The sequence below is a fragment of the Plasmodium inui genome (assembly GCF_000524495.1).
Source record: "Plasmodium inui San Antonio 1 unplaced genomic scaffold supercont1.13, whole genome shotgun sequence".
Taxonomy (NCBI): Eukaryota; Apicomplexa; class Aconoidasida; order Haemosporida; family Plasmodiidae; genus Plasmodium; species Plasmodium inui.
In genome coordinates this window covers 297,392-310,297 of record NW_008481847.1, presented here as the reverse complement: position 1 = coordinate 310,297, position 12,906 = coordinate 297,392, and the positions used below count along the sequence as shown (strand labels likewise).

The 12,906-nt window shown below is 46.4% G+C and overlaps 3 protein-coding genes across 3 annotated transcripts in view; 1 reads left to right on the top strand and 2 right to left on the bottom strand.

The window, feature by feature from the left end:
- Positions 1 to 3,018, bottom strand: part of C922_03260 (hypothetical protein) — a gene marked incomplete at both ends in the record, with an annotated part of 9,056 nt that extends 6,038 nt beyond the window's left edge. The window contains one exon of the mRNA XM_008818852.1: positions 216 to 3,018. Coding sequence (XP_008817074.1) covers positions 216 to 3,018 — 2,803 coding nt within the window. The remainder of the gene's footprint in view (positions 1 to 215) is intronic.
- A 4,940-nt stretch (positions 3,019 to 7,958) lies between these two features.
- C922_03259 (hypothetical protein) lies at positions 7,959 to 10,445 on the top strand (the record flags this gene model as incomplete). The annotated part of the gene is made up of 3 exons (XM_008818851.1): positions 7,959 to 9,969; positions 10,117 to 10,209; positions 10,327 to 10,445. The coding sequence occupies 3 exons, from the start codon at positions 7,959 to 7,961 to the stop codon at positions 10,443 to 10,445; spliced, it is 2,223 nt and encodes a 740-aa protein (XP_008817073.1).
- A 760-nt stretch (positions 10,446 to 11,205) lies between these two features.
- C922_03258 (4-hydroxybenzoate hexaprenyltransferase) lies at positions 11,206 to 12,681 on the bottom strand (the record flags this gene model as incomplete). Its single annotated transcript, XM_008818850.1, has 1 exon — positions 11,206 to 12,681. One exon carries the CDS (start codon positions 12,679 to 12,681, stop codon positions 11,206 to 11,208), a length of 1,476 nt encoding a protein of 491 aa, XP_008817072.1.
- Positions 12,682 to 12,906: the final 225 nt, after the last annotated feature.

The following is a 12,906-nucleotide window of genomic DNA, read 5'->3' as shown; positions in this document are numbered from 1 at the left end:
TCCATCGTTTCCATCATTTCCATCATTTCCATCATTTCCATCGTTTCCATCATTTCCATCATTTCCATCATTTCCATCGTTTCCATCATTTCCATCATTTCCATCATTTCCATCATTTCCATCGTTTCCATCATTTCCATCATTTCCATCGTTTCCATCGTTTCCATCTTGGCAGGGGGCGGTGCACTCATCAGTGCCTCGGTTGGTGGTGCCACGTTCGCCATGGCGCTTCGTTCTGTGCTCTCCCATCGCGTCTTTTTCCACTCCGCCAAGTTGCCCCTCCCCACTGGCGAGAAGAGCTGACTCAGTGGACTCGCCCCCCTGGTCTTCACTGCCCTCCTTCTTGTACTGCATCATTTTAATGGCAAATCGGTGGAGCAAAATCCAGTCCTTCTTGGTGAAGGTATCATTTAAGTTGTGACTGTCTACAAAGCCTTGGAACCCCTTAGGCTCATTATTCAAATAAATGACGCACCCAATTTCTCCCTTCACTCTCACTTCAATTTGTATGCTACACAGATTCGTCAGCTGTCTCAAAATAAAAGCCACCTCAGATGCAGACCAGAAGTTGTAATTAATGTATATCTTCATCTGATTGGCTACATCTCCTAAGTAGGATTTTATTCCCTCTTGGTATAAGAATAGGACCGATTTGTAAAAATAAAATTTGAGCTTAAAAAAAAAGGCATCTAGATCTAGATGCTCTTTCTTAATGATCATCAGGACCTTCTTCAACCACGTGTTCTCAATGGTGGGTTCTATAATGTACTTGTTTGTGCAGAAAATATTCTTCTTGATCAAATCTACGTAGAGGCATTCACTATCGTTTAGGTCCCCCCCCAGATGTGCCGATTGATGGTCTGGATCTGCTTTGTCATAATTGATCGTCACCTGGGTCTGACTAAGGGTCTGACTATGCGTATGACTATGCGCATGACTATCAGTCGGAGCCTGACCCTGAGATTGACTCTTTGTAGAAGGGTACCCCCCATGGTTGTTGTAGACGATCCAGGTTAGTCCTCCTTTGCGGAAGGTGCTGACACTTTTGATGTTGTTAAACACGTAGGAATTGTGAATTCCCGATTTGGTCAGCTCGTCCATGATGAGCAAATCGTCATCCGAGAAAACGATATCTCTGTTAATAATTTCGTTGATCTGCTTTAGGTATATACCGTCGTCTATGTTCAGACAAGCACTACATAGATTTAGACTGAAGTTTTTACTTCCTTTCTTTTTCCTACTGCTTCCTTTGGCATTGTTAGACAAGAAGAGATCTGTCATGGGGTGAACTGTATCATTCATGCTGCTAGTGTTCCTTGGAAGGCCTTCCAATCCCATCACTTTTTTAGTCTTCTTTTTCAACCCAAGACTGAGGCATAAATTCAGGCTGGTGGAGGTCCTCATGTCGGGGGATAGATTAGTCAATTCGCTTGAGTTATAATTGAAGCAGCTGCTATCCACTGATTCGTTCGATTTCGACAGGAAGCGCCTTCTTCCTTCTAGGTCTCTGCTCACTGGATTTAGGACGCTCCCCCTGAGCCGCCTCCCTGTCAAGTCTATTAACGAGGAACGTCCTTCTTGTCGTGGAGGGGGGCACAATGGAGGGGGACAAAGAAGAGAACTTCCTGCAGGGGTGACTCCATTATAGAGTGTCTCCCCAGAATATTTCACCACAGAGGACACGTCGTTTATCTGTAGCGGGGGGAAATTCACAAGAGGAAGGAGGCCACTTCCACGAGATATTCCTTGTCTACGTCTGTCATAAAGGGTCCTATCAAATGGGTAGTCAAATTTGGAACTTGAGTTGAAAGATGCAAAACCATTTGGGGCGTCTTTCTTCAGAAGATTTCTCTTCTGCTCATACGGGGGGGTAAAGAAACTGTTGTAAGCTCCATTCCTGTAATTTCTCCTTTTGCTGGAAAACTCGAGGTTTCCTTTTTCTCGTATCGTGGGCTTGGCCAAATATTTCACCTGGTTATAGTCGTCTCGATGGCCATTACAATTGCTGCTATTGTCGATGTTGTTGTGGATGCTATTGCCGATGCTGTTGTCAGTGCTGCTATATAGACTAATGCTGCTCTGCAAGGCGAATTGCCTCACTTCCAACTGCTTTCCGATTTCGTCAAAGGTGGGCTCCACTTTCCCCTTCTGCAGGTTTCCTCCAAGATTGATGAGACTCTGTTCTGTCCGCTGTTTCGACCCCTGTAGCTCTCCTCTCCTTTGCTTACCCCCCACTCGGGGATTAAAAACATCATTGTGCTTAACTTCCTTCGTGATAAGATGAGCAATGCGCATTTCGCCTGTGCTTTTTTCTTCGTTCGACACGTTTACCTTCTCCTGGCGCGTCCGTTCATCGAACCCAGGAGGGGTCTCCTGTATTATGTCGGAAGGGGCCATGCCATTATTACACCCTGGAGGGAGATTCAATTCGCTTCCTTTATTCAAGACAGTATAGCAGCTTCTTTCGTTACGATAGGTACCAGTCAACTTGGGGCCACTCATGTTATACTCTCCATAAGAAGACCTTCCACCCGCATTTCGAATCGCTGAATCTTGGACCAGCATGCAGTTTTTACTTCTCCCCTCTGTATGGAAACCGAACTTGTTCTGGTGGCTCGACTCTCCATTTTCATTAAACGGATGAGTGATTCTGTTCATTTGGATCCGATTGGGGTGGTTACTCAGTGGTGCACTGACTGGTTCAATGACTGGTGCAGTCACTTCTGTACTCACCGCTTGGCTACCATTAACAGTCGGACAGTAGCTCTTTCCCTCCCCTTGGTACTTATTGTTTCCATGCAACTTTGTGAAGGTAACATTTGAATTCTTCGTTCTGCTCATGGGGGTCAAACCTTTCCTGTCATCATTTGTGCTCCTTCTTTGGGTGCATTGGTACGCCGTGACGTTAATGGGGTGGCGTCTGTTTTGGCCTTGCCCAGGGGGGACGCTTTCGATGGAGGGGACACTTCCTTCGGGTTGCTGACTTAGGTTCGTCCCGCCACTCTTGTAACTCGCCATTTGGAAGTTTTTCTATTTACTAGTGTGTTCCTTTCCTACGTTGTCTTTCCCTGCTATTCGGGGTGATCTCCTGCAGCCGTATATTGGAAACGTCTTCCCTGGTTCGTTTCGCAGTATTATGTAATTACGCTGGAGGGGTGCTCAGTGGGGTTGGCATTCGTATGTTTCTTTCTTTTCTCTCTTTTTTTTCCTATCTCGAGGGGAGTCCTTCCTATGTGTGCGGTTCTACCACGACGCGTGAACAGGTTAGTCGAGCTGACTGTCAAGTTCGCCTAAACAGGAGGACTCTCCAAACTTGGAGTGACACAAAAAAAAAAAAAAATACTCTCCAAATGGTGTAACCATCAAACGTGGCTAAGCAGACGAAGCTAAGCAAATGTGAAATTCAAATGAAAGCGTGTCTAGCTGTGCGAGCGGAGGGGACAACAAATGAAAGTTACTACGGCGGGTAGACGCCCAATGGCAGAATGGCTTCCTCGCTACCGATTTAAGAGGTAGTACTTCGGGGGAGGATGTAGCCCGTACGAAAAAAGGATAGCACAATGAATCACAAAGAATTGCAAACAAATGGTGTCGTCGTAACGGGGTAGACATAATGGACGACCCGATAGGAAGGGGGGTAGTGGTAAAGCACATTAGTACATACATACACACACAAACCTGCATGCACGGAAGCTCCTATATTCCGTGCGTCGAGGCAATTTTTCCTCTTCGCTCAAATCTATTAATCTTAAAAAGGAGCTCCCCACGCTTTCCAGAAAAGAAGAAAAAAAAGCATCAAAAAGAGGGGCACAAAAAAAAAAAAAAGAAGACACATATCTGTACACGTGAACACAATGCTGCTACCGCGCTGTTGTGGAGATTCCACAGGATGTTACTCTTCCGGGGGGTTATGCCGTCCCGGATGAGGACGCTAAAGGGATGGCAACAGATAGGCCAGTTCAAGCGGGATCAGCTCTGCAGCCGATGGGGCGGAATAATGTAACAATGCGGAGAGACGCGCAACGTAGAGAAGCGGTGCATGTGCATACGAAATAGGTCACAGCGTAACGAAGCGATGCATATATATACGAAGCAAGTCGCAACACGTAGCAAATCAACGGAGGGAAACCTAACTGCAGACAAAACAAACGTGCCAACATGAAAGGCAGTTCGATGCGGTTACTTGGAATGCAAAAAAAAAAAAAAGACACGTGGCAGGCGAGCTCTTCACAAAAAAGGTGATAACATCGAAACGCACGTCTGCCGAGGTATGCACGTGTGTATGAACACAAATGTAGATTCACTCTTGTTCGCTTTCCGACGCCCGCGTTCTTCAGGGTCAGCGAAATGGTGGAAAAAGGACACGTAGAAAGGAAACGTACAAAAAACAGACTTGGACATGCACACATGCATATAGAGACACGTGGGTATGCACTCACCTGGACGTGCGGAGAGACTGAACAAAACTGGAGTGAATACAAAACCGAAGGTGTGCCAATAGTGCCAGTCTTGCCAGTCGCGCCAATCGTATCAGTCGCGCCAATCGTATCAGTCGTGCCAGTTGATTTGTTCCTCCACCCACGGGCAGCATTAGTATTATCCAATGCTGGCAGCTTTATTCATTTAAAAACAGAAGCTATTCCGTGGACAAAGGTGGTCTCGTGTAATTGACGAACCATTCAAATGGGCCATGCAGCGAAAGCTAATCCAATTTTTTCGATTGGTAAAACAAAATTGGCTGTGGTGTTTACGCATGCACCACGCACTGGACGTATGCTTAGTTGCACAGAAAAAAAAAAAAAGGAAGGGAGAAGCAGAGTGAGCAGATCAAACGGAGGACATATATAGGACATGTGGGGGAGTAGCGGCAACCATGCTAGGGATGCACACCTCCCAAGGAAAAACAATTAATCAGTGCGTAGCCAACTGTGTTTCGAAGACTTCTATCAAATTAAGAAGACACAAATGGACATGTCAGGTGGGGTGAAAACACAATTGCAAAGAAAAGGTTTTGTAAAGTGAGACAGGGGGCTCAAGATCGGAATGGCAAGGAGGGGTTTAACAAATTGGACAAACGTGGATCATTCGCTACTCGGGTTGGCTCTCCGAATGGTAACATGCCATGCAGAAACGCTGCACTCCTTTGGGGGTACCAAATTGGGGCGAAATGGGTCGAAGTAGGACAAAGACAAAAGCTCCACAATGGAGGTCGGCGCGATGGTGGTTAGCGCAATGGCGATTTGCTCACTGGTGATAGGCGCGGAGAATGGATTAGCCACACGGACAAAACAAATCGGGACAAATGGGAAAAATGACACGTAAAAAAGGGACTGACAAATGGGTTGGACGCGGACAGGGAAAGGGACCGTCAAGTGGGCCGTTAACAGGGCTGCTAGCCGGGCTTCCGAAACGAAAAAAACAAACGAACGCAAGAAATGTAATTATTACAAACTTTTCATTCAGTCCAAAGAATAGGTATTTAATTAATCTACTGGAAAAAGAAGAAAGAGAAAAAAAGAAAAAGGAAAAATAAAAATAAGAATAGAATAAAATAAAAATGTGTAACAAGCTGACTTCGAGTTGACAGGGAGTACACAAAGAAAAAAAAAAAAAAAAAAAAAAATATCCATGCATGCATATACGTGTACAGAGTGCGTTTTGGCGATTATGTCGCTGGAACAGTGGGTATTAACGCATGTTTTGTGCGTACGTTACACGTATTTACGAAAAATGTTAGCATACTTTGGCATACTTGGCATGCTTGACATTGGTTGGCATACTTTGGTACACGTCACTTCTTTACGCACACTTTGCACACTCGCGCGCTGGTGTCATGGAAAGGCGTACACAAAACAGGGGATGCGGAATGATGAAAAAAAAATCAGGCAGACAGAGGAGGACAAGCACGAATGCATAATGCGTGTTGTGTAACTGCCGTGAACTCGTGACCACACGCACACATTTGCATATGCACAAGATCTAAAAGGGTTTTTTTTTTTACCCCGGGTTAGCAATTCTTGGTGTACCATTCTGTGCCAAAACATGGGCGGTCTTCACTACGTGCATGTCTGAAGGCCTTTTGTGGTTTTGTCAAAATTGCGCATTTTTTTATTCGCGGCACATGGGGTGAGGCAGCACGCGGGTGGCATGCGATCTGAATGATATTCCTCCTGTCCAACGGGAAACACGGGGGGATAAGACGCGTGCGTGTGTGCATAGGGGTTAGCCGCTTGATCGCTTAACTGATTGACCGCTTAACTGGTTAGCCTATTTACCGCTTTACCGTTAACTCCTTGACTGATTAACGGGACAACAGATCAACGCGTCAAGTGGTGAACGCACGGGCGTCTAACGGCTGCCTCTCACAGGGGCGTTACAAAAAAAATAAAAAAAAGTGACTACTTGCTGTGAAGCGCCGTATGGCTGGGTGAACAGAACGTGATACAACTTCGGGGGCAAAAGTGTAAGTCGGGCCAAACGGACGATGCTAGCCGTTACGGGGCAGAATTGCCCTAACGGAATGCAACTGAGCGACCCATTCTCAGTTGTCTCCGTACTGCTGAACTCTTTTCGCTGTGCACACATTTGGAGTGCCGCCCCCCCTCTTTCCCAAAAAAGCCTCCATTGGGTGGAGAAAGAAAGAAAAAAATATATGCGTGCGACTCCACCATCGGACAGGCCCCACCAACAAGTGTTGTAAAAAAAATGGGAATGCGTTAAGGCACTTCCCCCGTTCGGTTGCACTTTGCAGTGCGCTTGGGTTTAGAGTACGTTCCTTTGTTTTCCTTTTTTTTTTCCCCTCTTTCTTCTTTTTTCGCTTTTATTCCTATCCCTCTCCACAATCTGCTCTTGAAAAAAGGAGGAGCCCTGCGCAAGAGGCATGCGCTTCCCTCCCCAACTTTCATCCCTTTGAAGAAATGCGAAGGGAAGGGAAGAGACCATAAAAGGGGGGCTTAGACATCATTTTACTTTTCCCCAGGAGGGAATTTTCCTTCTTTTTTTTTTCCTTTCCAAATTTTCGATTGCAATATTTCGTTAAGTGCACTACGCTTTGAGGCACGCTCCGCCCGTGGCATTCCCCTCGTGATACCCTCCTCATCGTACCCTTCTCATGGCATCCCCCGCACAGCCCTCCCCGCGAGGAGGTTTCGCGCCCTACCGCCGCCCTGCGCTTCGCCCCCTACGTACACATGCATGTGCACAGCTGGGAGACCCCCCAAAGGGGACACACAGAAAATTTCCGCTCTCTGCTTGAAGGAGAATCTCACCTTTGGGGGGAATTTTCCAAAAGCGCGGAAAAAAAAAAAAAAAAAAAAACATATATACATATAAAAATGCATATTCTGCATAGTGCTCTTTTATTTTATTTTATTTTTTTTTACTTTACGCTGTTTTAACCCACTTTGCACATTTTTATTTCTCCCCCGTGGCATTTTCCCGCAAGGCAATTTCACACACACTTGGCTTGCATGCCAACTTTAAGCAAGCTGACGGTCTACTTCTCTCAACCGGCAAGGGTCACTCCACCCCGGTTTACACCAACTTTGAGGTACTCTCCACAAGTGAGAGAAACGGCTCGGACGGGAAGGCACGCATCCGCCCCCACGGGAGGATACACATTCGCATGTGACACGTGTGCGCGAACGCGGTAGACGCAGCACTGTGGTGAGAACTGCCTATACGCTAAGCTCAGCAGAAGGAAAAAAAAAAAGAAGAAGCCCCTTCTGTTCAGCGCAACGGGAGTTATCTACCTTCCCCAACTTCCCTCATGACCGGCATACTCGCATGCGCGTCGTGTTGAAGTGAAGTAAGAGTAGTGGTGAAAATTTCCAACACGGAATTCTTCCCCCTCTCCCTGCTTTGTGCATCATCCCACTTCGCAGTGATAAGGATATAATGTTCGGGTCGTCACTGAGGCGCGCGAGAGGCACGGTTGTAATGGACGAGAACCTGCCAACATGAATTCAGGTCCCAATTTCCGCGAGTGTTCCATCTCGCACGCTGATAGTGCAAATGGGGACTCACGAGCGAACGAAAATGACTACAGATGCCACAGCTACGGCGTCAGCAGCGAGAAGAGGAGCGACTATGTAGACAGCCCAAACGATCCCTCGGCTATGATGTACATCCCACATGTAAACTTGATGGGGAAAGGAGCATACCCTGCGGGCAACCCCAAGATAAACATAATCTGTACAGCTCACCGAAGCTGCAGTGAAGTAAGCATCGCTGAGGAGAGCGCGAACGCGTCAGAAAGGCTGTCCAGAAAGGCGACCGAAAAGACATCCGAAATGGCTAGCGCCGTCACACGCAGCAGCAATCCGAACATGGCGATAAAAAATTCCCTCACGAACAAGCTGCAGAAAAACTTAGACATGAGTTCTATATACAATAAGTACGACCAGAATGGATTGCTCTATTGCAAAGCTATTAAGTTTCTGATGAAAAGCGAAACGAAACATAATTACGTAAAGCCATTGACAGTGAAAATAAACAATCTTAAAAGCATCGGAGGGAAGCCGTACATGCGGCTAGAGCTGTCCGATGATTCGAATGAGTTGTTTTTTTACTACCTAGATTTGTATGAAGAGAATTACGAAAGCATAAAAAGGGAACAGAAGCTGGTTATTAACTTTGATTTGTTTCCATTTAAATTTATGGACCTTCTGGAAGAGTGTGTGCTCGAAAATGAGCAATGCGAAAAAGTGGAGGACCAGAGATTGCGTGCTGTTCTCATGCTGGACAGCAGTGGTAGAATGCTGGAACGGGATGCACACAATTATGGCAGCAGTGGGAATGACAATGCGGGAGGGAAGATGGGCGGGTCCCCCCATTCCTACTACAGTAATCATTCAAACACGGGATACAACAGTGGGGGAAGTAATAATCCAAGTTATGGCAGACCATATGGCTGCAGTGGCAACAATGGTAAGGAGGAGAAAAATGCAGAATGTGCACTTCTCAATCTGGTCGAAATCAACCAGTTTAAAGAGCTCACTCATTTGTCCCTCCAACTTAAGCGAGCTGACCATGAAAATGTTATTAGCTACCTCTGCAACAATATAAAATATATCAAGGCGTACAATGGGGAAATCATCGGCAAGCTGAACGAAGAAATTGTACAGAACGGTCAGAACATGGTGGAAATTAAAGGTCTGCAAAAAACGATTGAAATGTTGGAAAAAAATATAGAAAATCTCAAGTGCGACTTTAACAACACACTGAACAACGACATAAATAGGCTCAGAAAAGAACACGAAAGGATTATCGAAAAGAAGGAGGAAAAATTCAACTGCGAAAATGAAGAACTCAAGAAAGATCTTGAAAGTTTGAAAAATAAATTTACACAATTAAATGAAATGAACCAAAATTATGAACAAAAAATTTTTTACCTGAACGGCAAGGTAAAAAATTTGAAAAATGAGTTGGAAGAAAAAAACACAAATTTTGTAAAACTCGTAAAAGAGAAGGAAGACATCGAGTGTGCTAAATGTGAACTGGAGAAATATAAAAGCGAATTTACGGTTGAGTTTAATAATCTCAAGAGCAAGTACGAAAGGGAATGCGAAAGTAATATCTCCAATAGCTCCAGCTTTGAAAGCATCAAGATCAGCAACTCCAATCTGGAGACAGAGCTGAAGAAATACAAAGACAGGAATGGCAAACTCGAGAAAGAAATCAACATCGCCATTGACGAGATTAACAAGGGGAATGACATCATCACGAAACTGCAGACGCAGCTACGGAAGATGAAGGACAAACTGAAATGCAAGACGATTGAGCACATCAACGTGGAGAAAGTCAGCTCACAAAATGTCAGCGAAATTGGCAAGCTTCAGGGCGAGGTCAAAGCCTTGCAGGAGAAGCTCGCCCAGCGCGAGTCCTCGGAGGAGGCGCTCCGCAGGGAGGTCGACGCCCTGCAGCGCCGCAACGATGAGATGGCCAAGGAGTTGAACATATCTCGGGAAGGTGAACAGGGAGAGTGTTTCGCCGCTGACCCCCAGTTGAGCGTGCATCAACTGGGAATAGGTTTCCTTTTGTACAAGTCTCTTCCCCTCTGTATAAAAACAGCCCCCCCTCTGTACAAATCGCTTTCCCCTCCCCCTCCCCGCGCAGTCAACCTCCGCCTGAACAAAGAAATAACCAACAACAACCTGGACATGTACGCCGCCAAGCTGAACATGGGCGGGCCCCCCAACGTTGTACCAGGTGCGACAGAAGCGGCAACGCGCTTCCCCACCATCCAAGTTCCTCTGTCGTTATTTGATTTATTTGATTCGATTGATTGATTTGATTTTTTTTTCTTTTGACCCCGCCCCCCCGCAGGCGCCAACTTCCGCGTCGACACGAACCTGCTGGACAAGGACTTGTTCACGAAATTGAAGGCGAACTTGAAGAGCTCCACGACGCCCGGCCCGAGCCCCGCGTACGCCATGGATGGGTAGGCCATGAGGGAAAAAAAAAAAAAAAAGACAAAAGATACGAAAGAAAAAGAAGGAAACAAAGTGGAAAAAAAAGGAAACAAAGTGGAAAAAAAAGGAAACAAAATAACAACGAGCGGAGAGGTAACGCCTCCACTGAGGAACCCACTCATACACACACAAACGCGCGCCTCCTTCCGCCCCCTACAGCAATATGAACCTCAATTTAATGAATGGGAAAATAGACACTCTGGGTGAGTAGCAGCATGCACAAATGAGGCGCCACGGACGAGAACACCCATCCAACCAACCACACACACACACATGTCTCCCCAGCATTTTTTCCGTTATAATTGTCCCCCCCTTTCTTTTTTCTTTTCTGCTTCTTCACTGGCAGACATCAATGACCGGTACACCAAGCCCGTGAAGTTTATCCCCCCCGGAATTTAACCTCCCACTGCGACCTCCCTAGTGAGCAGTGCTTTAATTTTTTTACGTCTTCAGTTTGCGTGGCCAGTTTTGGCTGGCGGTCACCCTGGCCATTAACATGGCCATCAACCTGGCGGTCACTCTGGTGATTAACCTGGCTATCATTTTTAAGTTCCCCTTTTTGCGTGCCCTTTTTTAAGCGTCCACTTTTGCGTGCCCCTTTTTTCGTGCCCATTTCTTGCGCCGCGTATGTCGCTCCTTGTTTTTGTGTCCAACTCACTTGCGCGTCTCGCGCGGCAGACTCCTTCGAATGTAACACCGTATCGAGGACAGAATGAGATGGTTCCTTCCGTTGTTACTCCCCTGTGGGAGTATCTCTCTGGGTTGTTTTCCCCAATGTTTGATACGCCTGGTACGACTGGCAGCCCTTGGCCACCACCGCCGATAGTGCAAGGAGCATCAAAATATTGTTGCTGTTTTTAAAAAACGCCATGCACTTCTCCCTGTCATCCAGCGAAGTCTGACGAATGCAATGCAACAAGTAAAGCACATTGCAGGTCGACAGCAGGTAGTATGAATAGTGCATATCAAAGAGGTACCCAGACAAATAAAACAGATACGTCATATTAATAGCTAACAGTTTGGAATACCTCAATGTGTTATCACCCCATTTTATAGCCAGTGATTTTAACTTCAATTTGATGTCGTCCAATTTATCCTGGTGAGCATATATCGTGTCATATATGATAGTCAAATAACACAAAGGGAGAAAACTCACACACAGGGGAAGCAGGTTGGAAGCTAGCTCTATATTTACACTGCAAGCAATTAGAAAGCCAAGGTTAAAGGTGAGTGATAAATAGAGCTGTGCGTAGTAAGTGATTCTCTTCATTAAAGGATAGGAAATAATAAAAGCGGTAGAGAGCAATCCTGTGTAAATGGTTTGAGTACTAAACTGAAACAAGGTTAGGAGAGACAATGCGGAGTGGACCGCTAGGTAGGTAAATGCTCTGCTTGTACTGACTGTGTTATTTGCTAGTGGCCTGTTTTTTGTTCTTTCAACGTGGCGATCATAGTTTCTGTCGAAGAGGTCATTGATTATGCAACCGACGGTACGGCCATTGAGACCTCCAAAGGCAAAGAGGGCGATGTCTCTTCCTATTTTGTATATGCACTGCCAATTGAGTTCATTCCCTGGGGTGAATAGATTCTCCACGGGGAGAGTCATGAAATAGCCATACAGGGCTGAATTGAAGACAAGGTATGTCCCTGTTGGGATATGCAGCCTGCATAGGGCTACATACGCGGTTAGATTTTGCTTTACCTTGTGGGGAAGCGGGAGGGAGTTGAGCCACTGGGGGAAGCATCCAATGCGGTTGTTACATAGATTATTAGAGGGGTAACTTGCTGGGTTGTCCACGTGGCTGCTTCGATCCGCCTTAAGGTTCCCTCCGTGTGATTTTTCACTATCACCGGCACTTACAGAGTAGTAACGATACATCATCATCGGTCTTCCCCCGTTCGAATTGTCATTACGTTGGTTCCTTCCTGTGGGATTCACCCCCGTGGACGCAATGTCAAAAACACTTCTTCCGCTACATGTTTTGGCTGTTTCATTGCACTTTGGGAGAAAACCCGTTTTTTTCCCTTTCCCCCTGTGGAGAACAAACATGGGAGTTACTCTCTTCACAGGAAGGCTCTTCGTCGATGGGAAGCCCTTAGACAGACTGTGCGCTGTAGGCAGAGCCTCCACTCTGGGGCGGGGGCTAAGCCGCTGGCCCCATTTCGGGGTCCCCCTTCTGCTGCGGAGGTGCCCCAAGTTCACATGCATTCCTTATCCTCTTTTCAATCGCTCGAGTGGTTGCTGAAGCTGGCGAAGTTGGCGACATCGATGGTGTTACCATGTTGGCGTGCTTGCAGCGATCGCTGCACTTGTCGCGTCCGTGAGGTCGTCACGCTCGTCACCTCACCGTGTCAACATCTGCTCACACTTGCGCCACGGCGGCCACTGGTTGGGGCTTTCCGCGATCTGATAAAATGTGCGCTTGGTTTGGTT